Here is a 22022-nt window from a genome sequence, read left to right on the forward strand (position 1 = left end):
ACATACATCAACCCCACTATGTGGAGGCTGTTTAAAGGGAGATAAATACTAAACAATAAAACAGGAGTGAATTCTGTGACTTATCAGTAATGAAAAACAGTTATGTTGTAACATTTACTTTAATGACATTTTATGACAATTATTTATTCATTCCCAGATGGGTTCAGTCTGTGTGTATTTATTTTGCTGCTGCCATGCCAGACCTTTTAGATCTATTTTGCATTAGATTTTTTTGTAATAAGAAACTGTCAGTTGTACTTTATGTTGCCAAAATGAAAGTAGAAATGCTCCAAAATGACATTTAATGAAATTACTTTTTTTTTACTTACACTGTAAAGGTGCTGCTTTGAATATGGATGCTTTTTTGTTTAGGCAACAGCATGCTGTATGAAATATACTTAATACTTTAAAGCTATTAGTCATCCTGCCATTCTCTTCCATTTATCTTTTTGCCAGCTGTCCTGTGGTTGGCTGTGGAAACATGGATGTGAAACAGTCAGATTTGGAACTGGACCTGGTGATGAAGAGAAGAATCCAAACCCATAGGAGGCAAAGTGGAAATAGCTAGAGTTTATAGATGGAGTCTGAGTTACAATCTTTAATTTTGTTGGAAGATTCTTTTCATTTTTGGACTTTTTTTTGCATTTTGTTTCCTGCAGTGTAATGTAGTTAAGGTGTTATTTTTGTATCCTAAAACTTGTTCACAATATGTCCCTTCAAATAAATGTTTCTTATTTTGGTGATGTACTGCAGTACATAGTATAGCACTTTACTTGAAACCTGCTACATGACAGTATCATAACCATGCAATCAACACGTCTTCACAGATATATGCTGGGATGAGCTAGCGTCATGCAGACAGTACTGGTCACTCTATAGTGTCACATTCTACAGTGTTTGGTATCATGATGTCATTTAAAGTCATCACAGTAAACATAGTACCCATCATTACTGGTTGGCTCATAATGCTTCGACAACCTGTCAAGGCATGGACTTTTGAAGGAATTTTGTAGCATCTTGAAGCAGATCTCTTATGTAAGTTGCAAGGCAAGCCTCTAAAGATCGGCCTTTTGTCCAGCATATCCCACAAATTGTGGCTTATGATCTGGCCAACTTTTAGAATGTCCTGACCACTGCAGACCAGAAGCATCCCAGAAGACCTACCATTTTGGAGATCCTCTGCTGCAGTTGTGTTGTCAAAGTGTCTCAGGTCTTTATGTTTGCCCATTTTTCCTGCTTCCAACCAATCAACTTAAAAAAAAATAAATAAATCTCACTTGCTGCCTAAAGTGTTCATCCCACCTCACTGGGACTTGTTCCACCTGTCAGGAGGGTTCATGTTATGGCTAAATGGTAGCATATTCAAGTAGCATATTCTGAAAATGTAAACCAGAGCCAGATTTTAATTCAATTTAATTTCACTGTAAAAGAATCCATCACAACACCCATAAAAGCAGTGCTTTCCCATGTCACAAAGACATGCTCACTGCATGAGAAAGAAATGTTACAGGGTAATAACACAAATTATTTTTAGACAGGCAGTCAAAACAGATCTTTCTGGTAACATCTGAACTGGGTACAATTTTGTGGTGAAACTCTGAAGTCCCACTATTATTCAGTAGAAGAAACAAGACAGCCAGTATTTGTAACATGCTAGTGTTCCCCTTATTCCACTACGGTGGCTCTTTCTGTTCTGTTAAACACAGTCATCTAGACACTGGCTATGGCTCATCTTTTTTCCTTAAAGACTGACAAAGCTCATAGCACCCAGACCCACCATTCTTCAACAAACCCAAATGCCAAATGCCTTACCTATGTGAGATCATTGGTAGTCTATACAAATGCCTCCCTACCTTCACAGAGTTCTACTGTTTCAACAGTGGTTCTCAAAACAGCCCAGTTTCCCAACAGGTTCATAATATTAAAGATCTAAGAGACCTTTGGTGAACCAAGACCCAACCTGGGTCACAGAAAGACTAGTTAAAGAACCAACAATGTTTTCCTGCCCACTGCCATGGTTTCATTAAACAGCATCACGTTGGTGTTTCTTGGAGAATGTTGGGTCAGTGTCTGATATTAGAGCAACAGAAGACAAAAACTTAAGAATGTCCAGTAGGACCTTCCCACAACCACTTGTGGACACTGGTTTGATCTACATTAGCTGGGTAACAGAATTATGCCACCAAAGTTCTTTGGACGTTTGTGCAAATGGACGGTCAACTTCAGCAAATGACAGCATGCCAACTGTGGCTAAACCTAGGGCAGGGGTGGGCGACTGATGGGGAGTTGGCCAATTTCCCTGGTCAAACACACAAACCAAACCTGGCTCACTGAGGTGTGTTTGAGCAGCAAAGTAACTGCATTAGTAGATGCCAGGAACCAATGCATGTCTGCTCCAATGTGGGATCAGAAACCCGATAGAAGACATATAAAGAAATTAATCTGATCGGATCTTGTAACAAAGCATCTCGTAAGAAGCATTGATCGTAAAGGGAACATTGTAGTGGTGCCTGTGTCACTAAAGTGCAGGACCAAGCTGCCCATCCCTCTCCTAGGAAGAAACCAGATTCCATCCCGCTGTTAAAAGGAGACATTTAAACATTGTTGTTGTTGTTATTCTCTGCCCATTCCTCTCAAACTGATTTGAAGTTATAAAGTCTTGAACTTGTGGCATTACAAAGTGATTTCTGATTTAAAAACAAATACTTTGATTGTTAATGAATATATAAACCCAGCATACAAACTTGGCCCAAGGCCTCAACTAAAAAGTAACAAGACAGGCATCTACTACCTGTCAAAACTCTTGACAGCTTTGTATGTCTGGTCAGAGACAAAGGGACATGGAAACTTCCATTCCTTAACAGTACAGTACAGTATGAATTAGAGATGGTAAGACACCGTCCTGCTTAATCGTTGCATTTTCGCTACCTGAAGAACGCTCCTGAAACACTGCTTTTTGTAGGGGAAGAGGAGGAAACTGGGTACTTGACAACACTCCTAAATCAAAGTGAGTCTTATATGAAGTTGTTCAATGTGAGCATTAAAAATATGTACTTGCGCATTCTGAACAGGAGCAAGAAAGATGACAGATGATGTGTTTCCCTTTAAGAAATGACCTCATTGTCTACAAACTGCAGAAATGATGAGGAACAGACATGAAAAAGGCATCTCCATGTAACCTGGATGCACCATATTGTAAGTAAACAAGAAAATGATCTGCAAACACAACCTGTTGCTTTTTGCCTGATTTTTTTGTTTGTTTGTTTGTAGATAGAAGAGCGCTCGGTCAGTTTGCTAGACCGGTCGGCTCTCTGGTCTGGTCCATCTGTGTGAGGGTAAAATCGGGGTACTGTTTGAGCGCCTCCGAGTCCGTTTCAGTGTCGGTGTTGGTCCATGTCCCCCTGTCTCTCTGCACCAGTCCGAGCCTGGTGGAGGGGTGGAGTTGCTGCGCGTCTAAGCCGGCCGTGCCGCTCTAACCGATGGTGACGCCGAAGCCGCACTGGAACTTGTTCTTGCGGTGGTTGAGGAACGCGCAGAGAGACAATGACAGAGGGAGAGGGAGCAGCTTCTTTTCCAGTGTGGCCCCGACCACCCAATTACTGTCTAATGAACCTGGGAAGATGAGAGGGAGAGCAAAAGGTATTAAATGGAGAAATTAAGGTAAACATATTGTTCTACTGTCAAATCACTTTTCTTCATATACACTCACAACTCGCAAAAGAAAGACCTGCACACCCACTCATTTATGCAATTAGCAGCCAATAGTGTGACAGCAGTGCATATAGTATATCAGCAGCTTCAGGTAGTGTTTCTCATCAACCATGAGAATTGTGAAACGTGATCTCGGTGACTTTGAGCACTCTTAGAATTGCTGATCTCCTGGGATTCTTAGCACAGCAGTTTCTAGAGCTTATGAGGATAATGGTGTGAAAACTGCAATTCACGGAAATGCCTTGATGAAGGAAGTTAACAGAACGGCCCGACTGTTTAAGCGGACAGATAAACTACAACTGAGGTGAGCAGAAAAGCATCTCTGAGTGCTTTTCAAAACACATTGGAAGGGCTAGAACAGCAGAACACCACGTTGGGTTCCACATGTAAGACAAGAACGGAAGGCTAAAGCTGCAGAGGGGACAGGCTCACTAAACCTGGGCAGTGAACGACTGGATGGTAGTCATAGTGTGGGGAATTGTGTGGGGTTTTCTTTTCGTCAGTCTATTTGAGTACTGGTTGCTGACCATGTGTGTCCCTTTACGGTCATAATTGACCAATCTTCCAACGACTAATTCTAGCATGCTAAAGCACCAGGTCACAAAGCAAGTGTCAAAATGGTTTCATTCACTGAAACTGAGGCAATGCACCTTTCTTCAGCGGCCCTTTCTGATACCAGATCAGATTGGGATGTAGCAGACAGACATGTATAAAGTACAAGAGACCTAGACTTCAGTAAAAATACAAGTGCTCTATCAATAATGCGACTTCAGTAGAAGTGTTCTTTAAGCACCATACTTAAGTATTAAATATTTTTTGTACTTAAGTACTGAAAGTAAAATTACAAGTATTGTGTCATGTAGTTGTTACAGAAAGCAGTCGAAAGTCTGAATAATACCAACATACATCTCTGGAAGTAGAATGGGAGATTTCCAACAATATAGTGCTTCTAAAATAATGTGCCAGAATTGCGCGACACAATCATGTCAACATGAATCGGAGCCAAAGTAATGTTTCCAACATCTTGTGGAATCCAGGTCACAAAAAATTGAAGCTGTTTTAAGAGCCAAAATGGGCCCTACTCAAAATCAGTACATAGTAGGTTCTAATAAACTGCTCAGTGAGTGTACCTACATTTAATGCTCACACATTGGTGCAGTTTTAATTAAATATAATACCACTGTAATACCACATGACCTGCAAAAAGATAGTTCAAGTTCAAGAGTTCAAGAGTTTTATTGTCATATGCACAGCAGAAACAGACAGTTACGCTGTACAATGAAATTCTTACTTTGCTGTCCCTCCATTCACCAATAGATAAAGATAACAAAAAAGAAATTAATAAATAATAATAAAAATAAAAAATATATACAAAATAAATAAAGTATAATAATATAAGTTGAAGTAAATAAAATTAAAGTAAACTTTTTCCCTTTTTACAATTAAAAAATTAAAATAAAAGTTACATGTGCTTTTATGTGCAAGTATGAGCAAGTATGAAGAGCAGCAGCTATAAAGTGCAGGTTGCAAGTAAGAAATGTAAACAATAGTGTGCAAGTAGCGAATGTAAACAGTGTTCTGAGAGCAGTTAAGGTTAAGGTGCAGTTAAAATCAGATTAGAGTTTAAAACCAGTTCAGATAGAAAGGGTTGGAGAGGTAGTGCGTGAGGTGTTCACAAGCCTGATGGCCTGTGAGTAGAAACTGTTTGTATGCCTTACACATGCCTGGTTCACAGCCACTACACACTTTCCCCATGTTTCTACCTACTAGATGCATGCAGTGCAATATTGTAACACACACCAGTGCATCCTTGATTCGATGTGGTATTTGTTGACTAATGTAAATGTTATGATTTACATACAGCATTAAAGGCCAAAGCTGCGACAACGATTAACAAAGTGCAGCCCTACAGAAAGGTTCATATGACCGTGCGTACCTTTAAACTGAAGATTAGCTTTGGGGAGATCCACCTGATAGCCAAAAGACACACTAGTTTCTTGCATCCGTGTGCTAGCCTCAAACTCCACGCCAACTTGTAACTGCAACAAACAGAAAATAAATGTATGAATGAAGATAGAATGTAGGAATAATGCCTCCATTAAACCCTTGGTTAAATGTGAAAACATGTTGGAGATTAAATCCTGTTACAGCTGATATGGCACAATCTTTAGTGTGACGGTTGAGTGTGAAGCAACCTTCACACTTAAGATTGCCATATGTCTCTAGCTGTAACAAGAAAGATATTAAATGAGAGCTACCTGGTCATTGGCTTTGTGGTAATACGAAGCATGTGCACCAGCTCCTCCAACAGTCAATGTGGCCACATAGTTAGTACCTGGAAAAAAGTGGTATATCATTACTATAGATCGAGGGTGGGCTATGGTGGACAAAGTCCAACACAGCTTACTGGTTTCCATGCTATAACAGGCCTACTAAACTTCCAGTACTATATTTGCCATCCCTGCTATAGATCTATTGAGATCTAGGTAATAATAATTATTCTTTAAAACTTATTTTAAATGGGTTTATTCTGAGAACACTTTTTTTTACTGGTGAATAAAAGTGTATTTGTTTTCCAGTAGTGCAGTTTTATAGAGTCGGTTTAGTTCATATTTGCACATAGTTGGTGCTGCATAATAAATACCCAGGCCAGACAAGGTACACCTGTAAAAAGTTGATTTGTGTAAGTGTTTGTTTTTTTTGTTTTTTTATGGAATGGAAGAAACACCTATGATCTATTTCTGTCTGTGCATACTGATGAGCCTTGGTGTTACAAGAGAAATTTACTGGTGAATAAAAGTGATTCAAGAAGTCCCATAATTACCTGTATACCTGCCCACTAATGAGGTCACTGTACCCTCTTCTCCTGGTCTCCTGTGATAAACCAACTCACCACCCAGTGCCAAAGCAGGTGACAGAGACTGAAGGTAATGTGCCACCATTATACCTATAAAAGCAAAGCGACCATTAAGAATGCAGTGTCATTTCCAGCATCTGGTTTCTTGCATTACAACTTAACAGTGATAAACGTAAGGACTCATTGATCCACCCTGCTTAACTCAAGCTTCAGTGGTATTGACTTTGCGAGCACTTTTAAAAAGCTCCTTAAGGGCACTTCAAAAAACAGAAGATCAAGTTTGTAATTTAACACCATAAACCATCCATAAAATCAACAATCTCTTTATATTAGCATACTATTTTAGTGCCATGCATCTCTTCCTGCTGGCTTTCACCCAATGTAATTACCCCATTCAGTAGTGAATGAAATTTTTACAGGGAAAGTTTGCATTAAAAGGCAATCCAGCACAGCAGAAAAGGCATTCTATGGACATTCCTTTTAAAGGCAGCGATAAGTGAATTTACCAGAGCCAACAAGGACGTCTGGGTTGCCGAGGGTAACAGCAGCAGTGAAGTCCTCCCCACGATATTCTGCATCACACTGCCAGTTAACGAACTTGTGCTGCTGCGTCTGTAACAAAACACATCATTACAGCCAAATATAAGGAATGGTAATGTTCACACACAAAAATGTGCCTGTAAACACTAAATATGGAAGTGTTGCATACTTTTGCTTTAGCTACATGATCAGACTGGGATGTTAAAAACTGTGACTGACTTCTTTAAAGTAAGTAAGTCAATTTAGTAAGTAAATGTCTTTGTAACTAGGGTCTGACATATGTTGATACCATTAACCAATATTAAGGTGATGGGGATTTATCAGTAACAGCAGTAATACAGCAAGTACAGTAAATTAGCCATTTTTAATGGCTCTAATAAACTGAAAGTGGAAACAGTAACAAGGCAAAACAAGGTGCAGAATTAAAAAAAAAAACCAAAAACATATGAAATCAAGACACCAAATTAAATGATGGAACAGAATTCAGAATGTTGGAAATCTTAACATCTTTACTAATGACCTATTAAGCTTTGGGTAAAAACAGCTATTTTGATTATTAGTAGGGCTGATCCTTTCCTCCAGTGTGTAGTACCTACCTGCATAGCCAGTTTGGAGCGTACGTGCGTAGTCAGCTGATGGATAATCTGTGCATTTAGACTGCCTGTGTTGTCCATGTCACCAACCATTACAGGAAAAGACTAAAGAAATAAAAACAACAAGCAAAAATGAGAAATTCTACCCAAATTTCTTTAATACATTGGTTAAATATATTTTATATTAAATCCTGGTCCATTTTAAAGTTCCACCAAACCACCAGCCAGAATATGAAAAATGTATGAATAGTCACCAGTTCAATTCAATTTCCAATTATGTTAAATCATTTATGTAATAAATGCCTGTGAAGACATGATTTGACAAAAGACATTCAGACAAGTTTAGCAGAAGTTTAGCGTACCTCAGCAGGTCCGGTCTGCTTACTCCCAACATACGTGGATCCAAACCTGTAACCCGATTCTCCAATGGTACTGAGCGTAACTGTGTGGCTAACCTGGTGCGAACAAAAATGTCAAGATTACACACACATTTTCATTCCTTAAAGCAACACTTTGTAGTATTTTTACCTTAAAACAGCTTCAAAATCTTTGTGATGCTCCCCACTGACTCATAATAAGGAGAATTGCACCAAAGGCTCAGCACACTGCTAACTGCACTATGTAGCTCTGCTTGCGAGAACTGCATAACCCAGGTCATATTTGTGCAAAACTTAATAATATTACTTAACTGTGTCAGTCCATAAGATAGAACCTCACATGCTGAGGTTGTTTATTCTTTAAAAATTAAAAGATCCTCAGCTTATGGTTAAGGGTCTATACACATTAAAGAGTTTTCTTAGAACTGCATGTCCAAGCCAAGAACCATTTAGGGACCCTATCAGACCTTCTGTCTCACATATATTACCTTAATAGGGAATTTTTCTAATTTGTGAGACAATAGGTCTGATAGGGTAATGAAGTGCTGCTCAGTAGACTTGAGATAAAATCGTTGCCGCTTGTCAGTGCCATCAGCACACTGCGCAAGTGTGCTTTCAAAAAGAAAGACTCGCAGGTAGGCAGCTCCTTTCCCTCTTTAGTAGTTTGGTATGGTTTGGCAGTTTTTTGTAGTTTGCTTCTTCCTAAAATATTAACAGCCCAGGCTCCTTTCCTATTATTATAGTCCACTATTATTAACAGTTTTAACAGGTTAAACAGGACACAGTAGAGAAGTAGCGGAGAGGCCACCTATGCTGGCAAAGGTGTCAGTGATCATGAATACCCCCTCCCATCCACTTTATAAACATTACATAGGCAGAGACAATACACTGACCAGCAGACAGTTCCCTCCCCTCTACAGAAATGAGCATTTCCGTAGGTCATTTATCCCTGCAGCCATTACACTATACTATTCAATGATTAACTCTGCACATGTGCCATCTGCACTGGACACTTCATTAACGACCATGTTCTTTTCAATGGGTACAGGTGCTTTACTGTTGTAACTGTAAACTACCTGTGGATAACTGTTACTGTAATACTAACACTACAACATGGCAGTAATTCTAACTGTACCAGTAACAGTAACTTAATACTGCATGAATATCCTCTCACTCAAATTGTACATTTAACACTGTAAGAACAGCAACAGGTTGTATAAACATAGATATACACATGTACATACTTTTTTTATTTCATCTTATCTTTATATGCAAGAAGAATTTCACAATTGTGAAAAAAGTTAAAATTACCTTATGTTCTTCCACTCTGTAGTCTCTAAAACAATATGTGGAAACAGCGGTAAAAAGGAAGATTTGGGTATTGGGAGTGAGATTAGGCTTAGCTACTTAAGCTAAACCAAAAAGCAGTATTAATTAGGGCCCAACTGATCAGCATTTATCTGATTATTGGAACTGCCACTTACTTAATTGTCAACAAAAGTGCTTTGTTATTTAATCTATCTGACAATCACTGATTAGCAAATACTTTTACATACTTTTGTAGCCCACAGCGCTACTGGATTGGTAGCAATGCTTTTGAGAGAGACACAGGAATGAATAATCACCAGCCTTCACGCCCACAGCAATATATTAAGACTAACCAGCACAGCTGGCATACAGCACAAATCACTCGGTCATATAATTTCATTCACTGTGGCCACACAAACATGACTTTGTGCATGTAGCTCAAAACCCTGCCCGAAACATGATTTCTGAGCATGGGAGCAGACCCCCTACAACACTAGGTCAATGACTCATACTATGCATTTCTTTAAAATATCAAAATTGTGTAAATATAGTTGTATACCTTTCTTTAAATAATCAACTCAGCACTAGTTTACAATCACTGAACTAAATAAAATCGGGTTTTGGAAAGTAAATAAAAAGAAGAAAGAAAGAAAGAAATCAGAACCCCCGGCTCTGAATACATCCAAATGTCCACCGAATTGCAGCTGGAGCATCTGAGGCTGCTCAGAATGCTTACAGAATAAACTTTCCTGTTTTTTAAAGGGCTTAACCCCAAGTAAGGTGCCATCAACACTGACCTGGAAGTGATTACTTAACCCCTTGTTGACCACCAGACGCACGCCCTCCATCTGCATCGGGAAGACTTCTGAAGGTCAAAGCAGAAGTTGGTGAGAACAAGCTGCATCTGCTCAGTGTTGACAATGGTCAAGTATGGCTAAATACTGTACACATGTGAAAGAGAAGATAATGAATAAGAAAGAAAGTGGTTAAACAAAAGATGCTCTCAGCACACTGACCTTTGCATTTCCGATGACATTCCTCAAAGGTCCCAGGGTTGGGTAGAGGGGGCTCCGTGTCTGTCCCAGGCTGGCCGGTCGTGCCTGAGGAGGATGATGCTGGAGACACCGGGGGCATGGTGAACCCTGGAGGCACTGTGACTAGTCCAGGGCCCGCCTGGGTGCCACCACCCCCCGAAGCTGGGGGGTTTGGGGAGCTGGCAGCCAACACACTGCCCATGCTGCTATGAAAACAATGTTTAGTAAGACAGATGATCTTAGCTATTTCCATATGAAAGCGCGTGTGTGTTATTGTATTGCTGGTGTAAATAGACGAGATGGGGGCTTGCCACTTTAGAACAGTAAGACATCAATACATTAGACACGTTGGTTGTACGTGCACACGTTCATTGATCTAAAAATAAATAAACCCAAACTGAAACACTATCTGCTCTTTTGGCGTTTTGTTAGCCCACAGGAAGCCGAAATATAGGCAAAACGGTTTTAAAAGAAACCAGAGCAAAGCCACGGCCAGGCTTCACTTCAATCTAATTCAAAGGCAGTTGCTAACTTCCCTGGCATCTGTTATTTCGGTGTATCCTTGACTTAGCTAGGTCAGGACTACTGCTAGTTTGGAAGTACCAAGCCGTGCTACACCACCAAAGCGTAGCTAGCTAGCTAAAATAATAACAAAATAAAGGCTGAGATAAATGACTTTAGATCAGGTAGCACTGTCCACAGCCTACTAACCAACTCTAATATGCATCCCAACTCATAAAGATGATTAAAATTAGGACTTGCCTCACGGTTCGCTTGGCAAGCTAGCTATTAGCTAAGTTGCTAGCTAGCCTGCGTTAGCTGGTGCTGAGACGACTCCGAAGAAGTAACTTAGCAACATTTCCCTTTGAGGGGTTTAATACCTATTATCTCCCCCTCTAACATCGCGTTAGGTGACTTCAAACTTTTATTTAGTGACATTTTTAGTGACATTTGCGTGAACAGGCGGTAAAATGCGCTCGTAGGCCCTCGTGTGATACTCACGTTGTGCAATGCAGTCCAGTTCTTCGGCTACGGAGCGCCGGTACGATGTTATGGCACAACCTACTGACGCTTGACAACTTTGCCCGCCCACTTCGTCCAAGTCAGACATTGATTGGCCGAGGCCCGCTGCAGCTGCACGCGGATTGGCAGCGCTGGAGTTCCCAGCTAAGACGATAGGCGAAACGAGAGTTACGGAGCCTGACGTACCATTGGCAACGCCTCCACCGGTTCAAGGGTATTGAGTGGGTTTCCTAAATGGACGATCTGACAGGGCTGCTGCTGCTTTTCCTGAACTATATCATATAATTTAATATAACATTCAAGAACTTCAGAGGGAAACTGAAACAGAAATCAAAAAGAACCAGAATAAGCAGCAAGTTTACATTTAGCTACAGTTCCTACAGTAACCCTTCACTAAGGGCCAAACCTCCTCCGCCTGTTAGAAACTGAAACAAGGCCGGGACGTTTTTTTTGTTTTGTTTTTTTTTTTGTTTTTTTGCTAAGGCAGTAAAGGAATTAAAATAATAATAATAATAATAATAATTTTTAAAAGTATTGATTCATATAATATTATAACAGTAATATAACTCAGACAGCAGAGCTAAATAACTTATTAACATGTTAACAATGATAACAAAACTTGTTTTTTCGTAATCCCAACTTGCCTTTTTTGCAAAAACAAATATAAGCGGTAATTTGGACAAAACATCTTGTTATCTCAAGATCACAAGAAAAACAACATTCATTATCCTGACAAACCTGACAAATCTTGAGATCACAAGGAATATACTCATGGCTTGTCTGGACTTTCGTACCTTGCTACTATAACTGTGATGTATTTTATACATACTCATTTGAGATTTGTATGTTTTTACATACAAAACGTTTAGCTTTCCAACCTAGCCTCACGTGACAAAGTAATTGGCCCTTAGTTGTTAAAACTTCAAGCAATTGACCAAATAAACTAATTACATTTTGTATGAGGAAACTATTTAGTGTGACAGATAATGCAAATATGTGTGTGTGTGTGGGGGGGGGGGGGGGGGCTGTAAATGTTTTGAGAATACACAAATGTGCCAACATAATTCTATTAAAATCCATTAATTTGGAATTGGAGTGCTCAACAGTATTCTCTCTAGAATATTTAACCATTAAAGCTGTGTACAGTCAAGCCTGAGACATCCAGGCAACACCTATTGAAGGCCTAATCTCAAAACCCAGGACAGAGCAAGAAGTGAATTTGAGAGGGAAGCCACTGAGAGACTAACAATCACTTTCAAGAAGCTACAGAGTTCTGTGCATGTCTGGAGTTTGCCAGATTGTTTCCTGGTCAAAGAAGGCCCAAATTGAGCTTTTTGGGCAACATTCTAGATGCTTTGTGTGTTTGTCAACAAATACCATCATAGAAGATAACATGGGTGTGGCAGCATCATATTGTGGGGATGCTTTTCCAGAGTGGACACACCCTAGCTTGATTACTGTGAGGTTTGTTGAATCTAAACATCACCAAAATAGAAGGGTTACAAAGTGATTTCTAAGGGTCTGGAACCATAATGAGTGCCATTATCTCCAAATGGAGAAAATGTGAACAAGTGGTGAATCTTCTCAGAAGTGGCCAGCCTTCTAAAAATGCCTCCAAGAGTGCAGTAATGACTGAAATAGAGTTCCAAGACAAAAGCCACCAAAATACCTTGATCATTTACCATACCTTTCTGTGGAACTTATAAGAATAAGAACATCATACCAACAGTCAATGGTGGTGGTGGTGGTGGTGGTGGTGTAAAGGTAGGTGCTTGCCTTGCTGCTTCAGGATCTGAGGACTTGCTATAACTGACAGAACTGTAAATTATGTTCTCTACTGGGAAATCCTGCAAGAAAATGTTTGGTCATGAGACACTTATGTCATATTTTGAAACTCAAGCACAATTGGGTTACGCAGCAAGACAGTGATCCATAGCCCAAATAACAAGTCCACCTTTAAAAGACTAAAGAAATTAAATAAATAAAAGGAAGGTTCTGGAGTGGATTTGTTAAAGTTCTGAGTTTATTAACATGCTGTAGCAGGGCCTGAAATGGGTGGCTTTGTTTGAGGATCTGAAATCATCCAGTGTGAAAAAACTTTCTCTGGCTCTGTAGCTCAGTCTGAGCTCAACCAAAGTCCTTAAACATGATATATTGACTTTACAGGCATTATTTGACCTAACAGAGCTCCTAAAACCTACATAATTGAAGGCAAAGTAATTCAAAATGTTTTTGAAATTGTATTTTAAGAAACCTTCTGCTTTTCGTAAAAAGGCAAAGATAAGTGTCTCATTAAACATGAACTGCAATGAATTACAATTGAAAGCAGGTCATAAAAATGTGACAAATTAGATGAATCACTAATAGGCTCATTAAACTCAGTTAGAAACACAGTTGCTACAGATAAAATGGCTAGGGTGAGAGTGGTCTGCCACCCAAACATATCCAGCCAAACATATCCAGTCAGGAGCAGTTAAAGGTCAGAAATTTACCGATGATGAAGGCTGATAAAGGATGTGCAAAGTCAATGTCAGTGCCAGTATTCTTGAAAAATGCTTGGAAAAAAAAGTTTGTCAAAGTGGATGTAGAGGTAACAGGGACTTTTTATGTAGTAGAAGCTTTTGGTGTCACAGCAATGTCATCTGTAAATTTTAAGAGCATTTGGGCAGATGTGTCTTCAGATTCACCCTGAAGAACCTTTATTTGTGTCATAAAAGTAACTAGTTTCGAATTGTTCCCACCGCCTGCTGCTATTGCTAGTTTCTGTGGTGGTTTTACTGTTGTTGCTGGCTGATTGCATCGGTGCTCCAGTTCCACCTTAATTTCAGTGGCAGTGTATACTCAGGACTACCTTAAAAAATCCACCTTAAAATTCAGTGTTTCTTAAAAGCAGTTCCACCTTAAAAGCAGTGCTACTTAAGAGCAATTACACCTTAAAATCCAGAGCTACTTAGGTTCAATTCCACCTTAAAAGCAGTGCTACTTAAAAACAATTCTACCTTAAAATTCAGTGCTACTTAGGTGCACTTCCACCTTAAAAGCAGTGCTACTTAAGATCAATTCCACCTTAAAATTCAGTGCTACTTAGGTGCACTTCCACCTTAAAAGCAGTGCTACTTAAGATCAATTCCACCTTAAAATTCAGTGCTACTTAGGTGTAATTCCACCTTAATATTCAGTGTTTCTTAAAAGCAGTTCCACCTTAAAAGCAGTGCTACTTAAGAACAATTCTACCTTAAAATTCAGTGCTACTTAGGTGCACTTCCACCTTAAAAGCAGTGCTACTTAAGAGCAATTCCACCTTAAAATTCAGTGCTACTTAGGTGCAATTCCACCGTAAAAGCAGTGCTACTTAAGAACAATTCCACCTTAAAATTCAGTGCTACTTAGGTGCAATTCCACCTTAAAAGCAGTGCTACTTAAAAGCAGTTCCACCTTAAAATGCAGTGCTACTTAGGTGTAATTCCACCTTAAAATTCAGTGTTTCTTAAAAGCAGTTCCACCTTAAAAGCAGTGCTACTTAAGAACAATTCTACCTTAAAATTCAGTGCTACTTAGGTGCACTTCTACCTTAAAAGTAGTGCTACTTAAGAGCAATTCCACCTTAAAATTCAGTGCTACTTAGGTGCAATTCCACCGTAAAAGCAGTGCTACTTAAGAACAATTCAACCTTTACATTCTGTGCTACTTAAGAACAATTTACAACTTAGGTGCACTTCCACCTTAAAAGCAGTGCTACTTAAGAGCAATTCCACCTTAAAATTCAGTGCTACTTAGGTGCAATTCCACCGTAAAAGCAGTGCTACTTAAGAGCAATTCCACCCTAAAATTTAGTGCTACTTAGGTGCAATTCCACCTTAAAAGCAGTGCTACTTAAAAGCAATTCCACCTTAAAATTCAGCGTTTCTTAAAAGCAGTTACATACTGTGTGGTGTGCTATGCATTCATTAATACAATTCAAAAGAACTTCATTTGTTAAAGCGTTAAAGAAAAGAATAACACTGCCCAATTTAAATTCAGCCTTCATCAAATTTAAAGAAACATCTGAAGGTAATTGAATCCATGTAAGAATATTTGACTAGTATGATTAGCTGACTGCTGGTTATCAGTATGTCTGTTGGTGACATGGTGGTTGGTGTGGTGCAACAGATAACACCACTACCTGCCACTGAGCTACCACACCATGTGGGAGGCTGGGGTTTGATTCCCGGTCTGGGTGATGTTGCTGTGCTACATCAATAAGAGTCCTTGGGCAAGACTCCTAACACTACATTGGCCCACCGCTGTAATACGAGTAACCTTGTAAGCTGCTCTGGATAAGAGCATCTGCTAAATGCCATAAATGAAATGAATGAGTGTGCAGGTGTATTTCTGTGTACAAACCAGATTCCAAAAAAGTTGGGACACTAAACAAATTGTGAATAAAAACTGAATGCAATGATGTGGAGATGGCAAATGTCAATATTGTATTCGTAATAGAACACAGATGACAGATCAAAAGTTTAATCTGAGTAAATGTAACATTTTAAAGGAGAAATATGTTGATTAAAAATTTCATGGCGTCAACAAATCCCAAAAAATTCTGTTATTTCCTTGACAGTGGCATTCCTGTTTGAGGTGCAGCGACGTTTAAGGGCTCGGAGATCACGAGCATCCAGTAGAGTTTTACGGCCTTGACCCTTATGCACAGTGATTGTTTCAGATTCTCTGAATCTTTTGATGATGTTAAGCACGGTTGATGATGATAACTTAAAAGTCTTTGCCATTTTATGCTGGGTAACACCATTCTGGTATTGCTGCACTATCTTTCTGTGCAACAATGGTGGAATTGGTGATCCTCTTACCATCTTGGCTTCAGAGAGACACTGACACTCTGAGAAGCTCTTTTTATACCCAATCATGTTGTCATTTGACCTAATTAGTGTTAATTGGTCTTCCAGCTGTTCGTTATATGCTCAATTTCCTTTTTCCAGCCACTTATTGCTACTTGTCCCAATTTTTTTGGGATTTGTTGACGTCATGAAATTTTGAATCAACATATTTCTCCTTTAAAATGTTACATTTACTCAGATTAAACTTTTGATCTGTCATCTATGTTCTATTATGAATAAAATATTGACATTTGCCATCTCCACATCATTGCGTTCAGTTCTTATTCACAATTTGTTTAGTTTCCCAACTTTTTTGGAATCTGGTTTGTACTAATGTAGTACTAATAATTAATCACATTAACATGTAAGCTAAATCTTATATATCCTCACCAAAATAATGAAACTTACTCAAATACGCAATTTTCACTCTTTTTACTGTCCTACATGATAACCAGACCAGCCTAACCCAGTTTAGACCATTTTAGATGAACATGGAATTCATTCTGGTGAAAGCTGTTTGCTTCATCTGGATGTTTGAATGTTTCATGACGAATGGACTCGTATAAATCATCCAAAATGATGTTGTTTCATTTTGGCTCTTCACATCTTTTACATTAACTTTGAAAATGTAATATTTTGAAAGTTGTACGTTTGTCCTTTTTCTTCTGACTTTCCCATTTTGGAGATGAGGTTTTGTTCCAGCAGCAATAGTGTATATACTGTAGTAACTCTCCCACTCCTGCTTACTGAAGACAAAACTAAAGACAGAAACAGGCCCACAAACAAGCAGCAACTCTAGACGGCTATAATAAAGGCCTGGCAGAGCATCTCAACAGGGGAAACGCAGCATATGGTGATGTTAATGGGTTTAGGACTCCAGGCACTCATTGACTGCAAAGGATTTGCATCCAAGCAATACACACACTCCTTGTATTTGTCAATGCGTTAGTTTGTACAATTATTTCTGAGCCTGTGAAAATGTAGGGGCAATGTTTGAAGTGTTTGTAATTCCTGTAGAAACGGTTTATACAAAAGCAGAAACTGCAAAAACTGTGCCACTGTTCAAATACTTGGATTTAACTGTATATGATTTTCCCTTTACCATATAAACATGCATAGAAACAACCTATCAGGCTTAACTGTGAAGGAGTAGAAGTGTGTGCTGCCTGTGTCCACCACCAGAGGTCAGTAGCTGCATGCTTATGACCTACACTGCAAGTGTCACCTTGCTTGCTCAAACCTTGCCTTTCCCAGCATCAAGTCCTTGTAGGCTAGCTTTAAATATTAGCAGGAGTGGTGTTGTAAGGCAAAATGCTACCCAAAGATTTATCACTGTTTTACCATTATCAACATCAGGTATACAATAAAACTCAGAAGATACATGTAGCTTCACTGGTGGTTCTGGATAGTGAATAAAATGCCTATTTTTGCTATATGTATATATATGTTATAGGCATCAGTGATTTTCATCACCACCGCTGTAATAAAGAAATTTACTCTAAATAAAGAGTTGGCAAGTTTCTCTTTAATTAGTCACTTCACACAAAAACACTCTGAGTATGGCATGGAATTAAAGCTGGTGAAGCAGGCAGTAAAGCTCTCCTGAGAACTTAATGGTTCCCACCGTCTGCTGTTGTTGCTAGTTTCTGTGGTGGTTTCTCTGATTGCATTGGTTATTAAGTCCCACCTTAATTTCAGTGTCAGTGTAAACTCAGTACTACCTTTCCACTAAGAATTTCCACCTTAAAATTCAGTGTTTCTTAAGCGCAATTCCACCTTAAAGCAGTTCCACCTTAGAAGTTAGTGCTATATTAGCTCAATTCCACCTTAAAAGCAGTGCTATTTAAGAGCCATTCTACCTTAAAATAAGCTCAATTTCACCTTAAAAGCAGTTCCACCTTAAAATGTAGAGCTACTTAAGCGCAGTTCCACCTTAAAATTCAGTGCTACTTAGGCTCAATTCCACCTTAAAAGCAAGTCCACCCTAAAAGCAGGTCCACCTTAAAATTCAGTTCTACTTCAGCTCAATTCCACCTTAAAAGCAGTTCCACCTTAGAAGTTAGTGCTATTTAAGTGCAAATTTCACCTTAAAAGTAGTTCCACCTTAAAATGTAGTGCTACTTAAGCGCAGTTCCACCTTAAAATTCAGTGCTACTTAAGCTCAATTCCACCTTAAAAGCAAGTCCACCCTAAAAGCAGGTTGGAAAAATGAGTGAAATTGCCCTTCAGTTAGAGTCCAGGACACACCTGCCCTAATGGAATGATTAATTGACGAATGGGGAATTATAATAGCCTCATTCCCTATGAGGCACCATCTGTATAGCTTTGTCTCAAGTCTCAGAAATAGATTATGCAATAACACGAGTACGGTACATTTTTTCTCATTCAAATTCAAAATTCAAATTCAAAATAATGAAATCGTGAACCTAGTAACCCCTCGCTAGTCGGCTTTGAATTTCTGCGTCATGCTTGAAGTGTAGCTGACATCACATACTGTCAGCTCATGGCTTTTCTGCTTGGCTGCAAATCTGCAAGCAAGCTGCACACTCATCAGATTACAGGGATGTCCCTTTAATGGAATTATCTCACGGCAGCTGACTGATGCTTGTGGTGGCACAATTAACACATACACCGATGAGCCAACACATTTAGATCATGTTAATAGTGTTGATTATCCTGGAATGTAGCGTCTTCTGCTACACGCACTGTTTAGACAAAATTATTGGGACACCTGCTTATTCATTGTATTGTCCAAAATCAAGGGTGTTAAGACTTTATCCTATTGGAGGAGCACTGCTATAAAGATCGTTAGTGAGGTCTGTAATAATGCTGAATGATCACCACACCTCCCTACCTTATCCCAAAAGTATTGGATGACGTACCATCATTCCTGAGAAGGTGCCCCACAGTTCAGTGCTAAGGGGCTTTATATCCCTTCAGTCCATGCCTCACATTAGGCATGGTGCCAACAGGTTCATGTTTTTCTGCTCCAGAGAGTCCTATTCTATTGGCAATACGTGTCTACAGTGACTAGACAAGATGTGTGGACATTTACATCTTTGTCAGCAATGGGTGCAACTAGCTGAAACATTAGAAGGGGTGTCCACAAACATTTGGACATATAGTGTTGCTGAAGTCCAGTATGAGTGCCAGTGCTAACTTCTGTCCCTTGAACCTCTGTCTGATGAGTCACTTTGATGCATGCATGATTTACCTGTGGGAAGCCCTGGACCCCACGGCAGGTCAACTGCACAGCTGACAGGAGTTCTGCTTTAATGTCTTGATCACCACAGGGGCACTTTCAAAGGTCTTGTACATGTTTTGGGGTCATGGATTGGAGCTGTTGGTGTCACATTCTGACCCTACCATCTGTTTTCTATATAAGCAGGAATAGAGATTCTTCAGACCAGCCTCACCTGTCCAGTTTGGGTGAGCCTGTGGCTACTGCAGCCTCAGCTTTTTGTTCTTGGCTGAAGGAAGTGGAAGTAGACGTGGTCTTCGGCTGTTGAAGCCCATTCGCCTTAAGGTTTGATGTGTTGTACATTCTGAGAAGCTTTTCTGCTTAACCCACAATTGTAGAGAGTGATTATCTGAGTTACTAGTTATTAGTCTGCCCATCACAGTTTCCCCTGTTTTTGATCATTGACAGGAACATGACATGAAGCTGCTGGTCTGTATTTGCATAAATTCATGTACTGCACTGTTGCTACATAAGTGTATGTGGATATGTGCCCACAAATACCCGCTCTTCAAACAGACTGAGTTCAGCCCAGGTCACTGATGGCCACATTTAGCTGTTACTGTGTTTCTTCAAATCCAAATCAGCAGGTAGTAATCCCCTTCCCTCATCATGTACACCCCCCCCCCTCTTCCAACAAACACACATGCTCACTCACTCACACACTCAGGGTCACGTGGGTGCAGCAGTGACTCAACTGAGATTTTCTTTTGCCATTTTTACCCTCTGTGTGTGTATGAGTGTGTGCCATGTGTGTACGTGTGAACAGGAAATTAAATCAGTTTGTCACCACTTACATCCACAAAGGCATTATTTGTCTCTGCTCACAATCAGAATACAATCTAAAAAAGAGCAGTGCTGACTGAAGCAGTTGGCAATACCCACATTAGTAGAGCGTTCTTCGCTGCCAGCGCTGAAGCACCTCAACACTGCAGAATACACTGCAGCGCTAAGGTCCTCTGGGATGGGAACGAAGGATGCAGCATTCTTTCACTGCAACCTTGACAGACAGCTCTAACGTCATCCATCTGCAGACCGAGAGATCCAGCAGCACTTGTCAACCTGCCTTCCAATTCAGTTTTGTTTTTAACATTCCCCCAAAGCGTCATGCCTTGAAGTACGTAACATTTGAGGGCAGTAAAAAACAGAGCTGATTTCTTGTCGCCAGCATATTAAATCAATTGAATAGACAGAGAATTTATGGTAAGCATACCAACATTTAAACATGGTGGTGGTAGTGTAATGACGTGTAGATATTTTTAATACCTGGCTTAATACCTGGACAACGAGTACTGATTGAAGGAACAATAACTTCTATTCTGAATCAGAGAATTTCTAAGTAGTTTGTCTTTTCCTCGGTTAATGAGCTGAAGCTGAATAATAATCATACACGGGTTATGCCACAGGACAATGATGCAAAACAGGGAAGTAAATGGAACAGAGATATTGTGGCAGTTTAGGCTCAAAAACACCAGTAAGTTTCACACTAGAGTGCTTCCCTGTTTTGCATCATTGTCCTGCTGCATAACCCATGTATGATTGTCCAGGTATTAAGGCAGGTATTAAAAATATCTACACATCATTATGACACTACCACCACCATGTTTGAATATATACTTAAAGCCTTTCTACAAAGAAGAGTTGGCTCAAATTCCTCATTGAAGACTAATATGAAATTATGGAAAGTTTTGGTTGTGATCATTGCTGCTAAAGATCATACTAAAAGTTGTTAAATGCATAAATTAAATAATTTTAATTATTCGTTAGCATTTACTGTGACTAATAAGGAGAAATAAGGAAGTGGCAAATACATTTTCATGACATTTATTGTTTTTTATTTTTTTTTCTAAATTTGTTTAGCACATTTTTCCTTTTTTCACCCATTCATAGTTCTATTCTAGGCAAGGGTCCCGACACTAGTGTGACGAATTGACACATGTCCTTCAATTGTGCTCTCTCAGACTCTGGCCACTGATTGCAAAGCAGCATGGCTGGGGCTTTGAACCCGTGATCCCTGGGCCATAGTGGCAGTCCTATAGACTGTTGAGCCACTGAGCCTTAAGCTAATTAGCTATCTTTGTTTTTGGTACAAATTGTAAATGCTCAACTTAAACCGTATATTTTTGACATAACTGTCAACTAAAATGTTAGTTAGAAGAACATCTGACTACAAAAAGGGTTCTACCCAGTACAGAACAACATTGGGAACCCTTATGTGTGCAATATAGAACCATGCACAGTTTGAGTTAACTCTAAAAACATCAACTTAAAATTATGCATGTAGCTCTCTGCAATTTAGGAGATGATTTCTCAAAACTACATCTACTGCTGGTGCTCTGGGTCTGCAAACCGACATTAGCAGTGATTCATGCCTCTGAGATGTGGGGCACATCTCCACCAGGGGGCAACATCATCATGTGTGAACTGAGCAGACAGAGTTGAGAAGCCCACCACTAAGACCTTTGACCCA

The 22022-nt window shown here is 39.5% G+C and overlaps 3 protein-coding genes across 5 annotated transcripts in view; 1 reads left to right on the plus strand and 2 right to left on the minus strand.

The window, feature by feature from the left end:
- Positions 1-752, plus strand: part of nsmce2 (NSE2 (MMS21) homolog, SMC5-SMC6 complex SUMO ligase) — a 3540-nt gene extending 2788 nt beyond the window's left edge. The window contains exon 6 of the mRNA XM_072680355.1: positions 457-752. Within this exon, the coding sequence (XP_072536456.1) occupies positions 457-568 (112 nt within the window). The 3' untranslated portion in view covers positions 569-752. The remainder of the gene's footprint in view (positions 1-456) is intronic.
- dtnbp1a (dystrobrevin binding protein 1a) overlaps positions 1-22022 on the minus strand; it is a 187409-nt gene that overhangs the window by 149818 nt on the left and 15569 nt on the right. The window lies entirely within an intron of this gene.
- tomm40 (translocase of outer mitochondrial membrane 40 homolog (yeast)) lies at positions 1397-11468 on the minus strand. Of its 3 annotated transcripts, none has more exons than XM_072680352.1 (10): positions 11423-11468; positions 10403-10623; positions 10184-10251; positions 8064-8156; positions 7705-7806; positions 7075-7180; positions 6536-6658; positions 5970-6046; positions 5648-5750; positions 1397-3612 (listed from the first exon to the last, which is right to left on the minus strand). In XM_072680352.1, exons 2-10 carry the CDS (start codon positions 10620-10622, stop codon positions 3473-3475), a joined length of 1032 nt encoding a protein of 343 aa, XP_072536453.1. In that variant the 5' UTR covers position 10623; positions 11423-11468; the 3' UTR covers positions 1397-3472. The 3 variants fall into 3 exon arrangements, with proteins under 3 accessions (XP_072536453.1, XP_072536454.1, XP_072536455.1); XM_072680353.1 differs by having other exon boundaries at positions 10403-10626; positions 11423-11458; XM_072680354.1 differs by lacking the exon at positions 11423-11468 and adding an exon at positions 11183-11411.

This window comes from Salminus brasiliensis, chromosome 5, assembly GCF_030463535.1.
Source record: "Salminus brasiliensis chromosome 5, fSalBra1.hap2, whole genome shotgun sequence".
Taxonomy (NCBI): domain Eukaryota; kingdom Metazoa; phylum Chordata; class Actinopteri; order Characiformes; family Bryconidae; genus Salminus; species Salminus brasiliensis.

Coding starts and splice junctions, on each gene's coding strand:
- tomm40 (XM_072680352.1), bottom strand. CDS start 10,622: ATGGGCAGTGTGTTGGCTGCCAGCTCCCCAAACCCCCCAGCTTCGGGG. Junction 7,807..8,063: donor AGCAGACCGGACCTGCTGAG/GTACGCTAAACT, acceptor TTATTTCTTTAG/TCTTTTCCTGTAATGGTTGG. Junction 3,613..5,647: donor AGCTAATCTTCAGTTTAAAG/GTACGCACGGTC, acceptor TCATCTTCCCAG/GTTCATTAGACAGTAATTGG.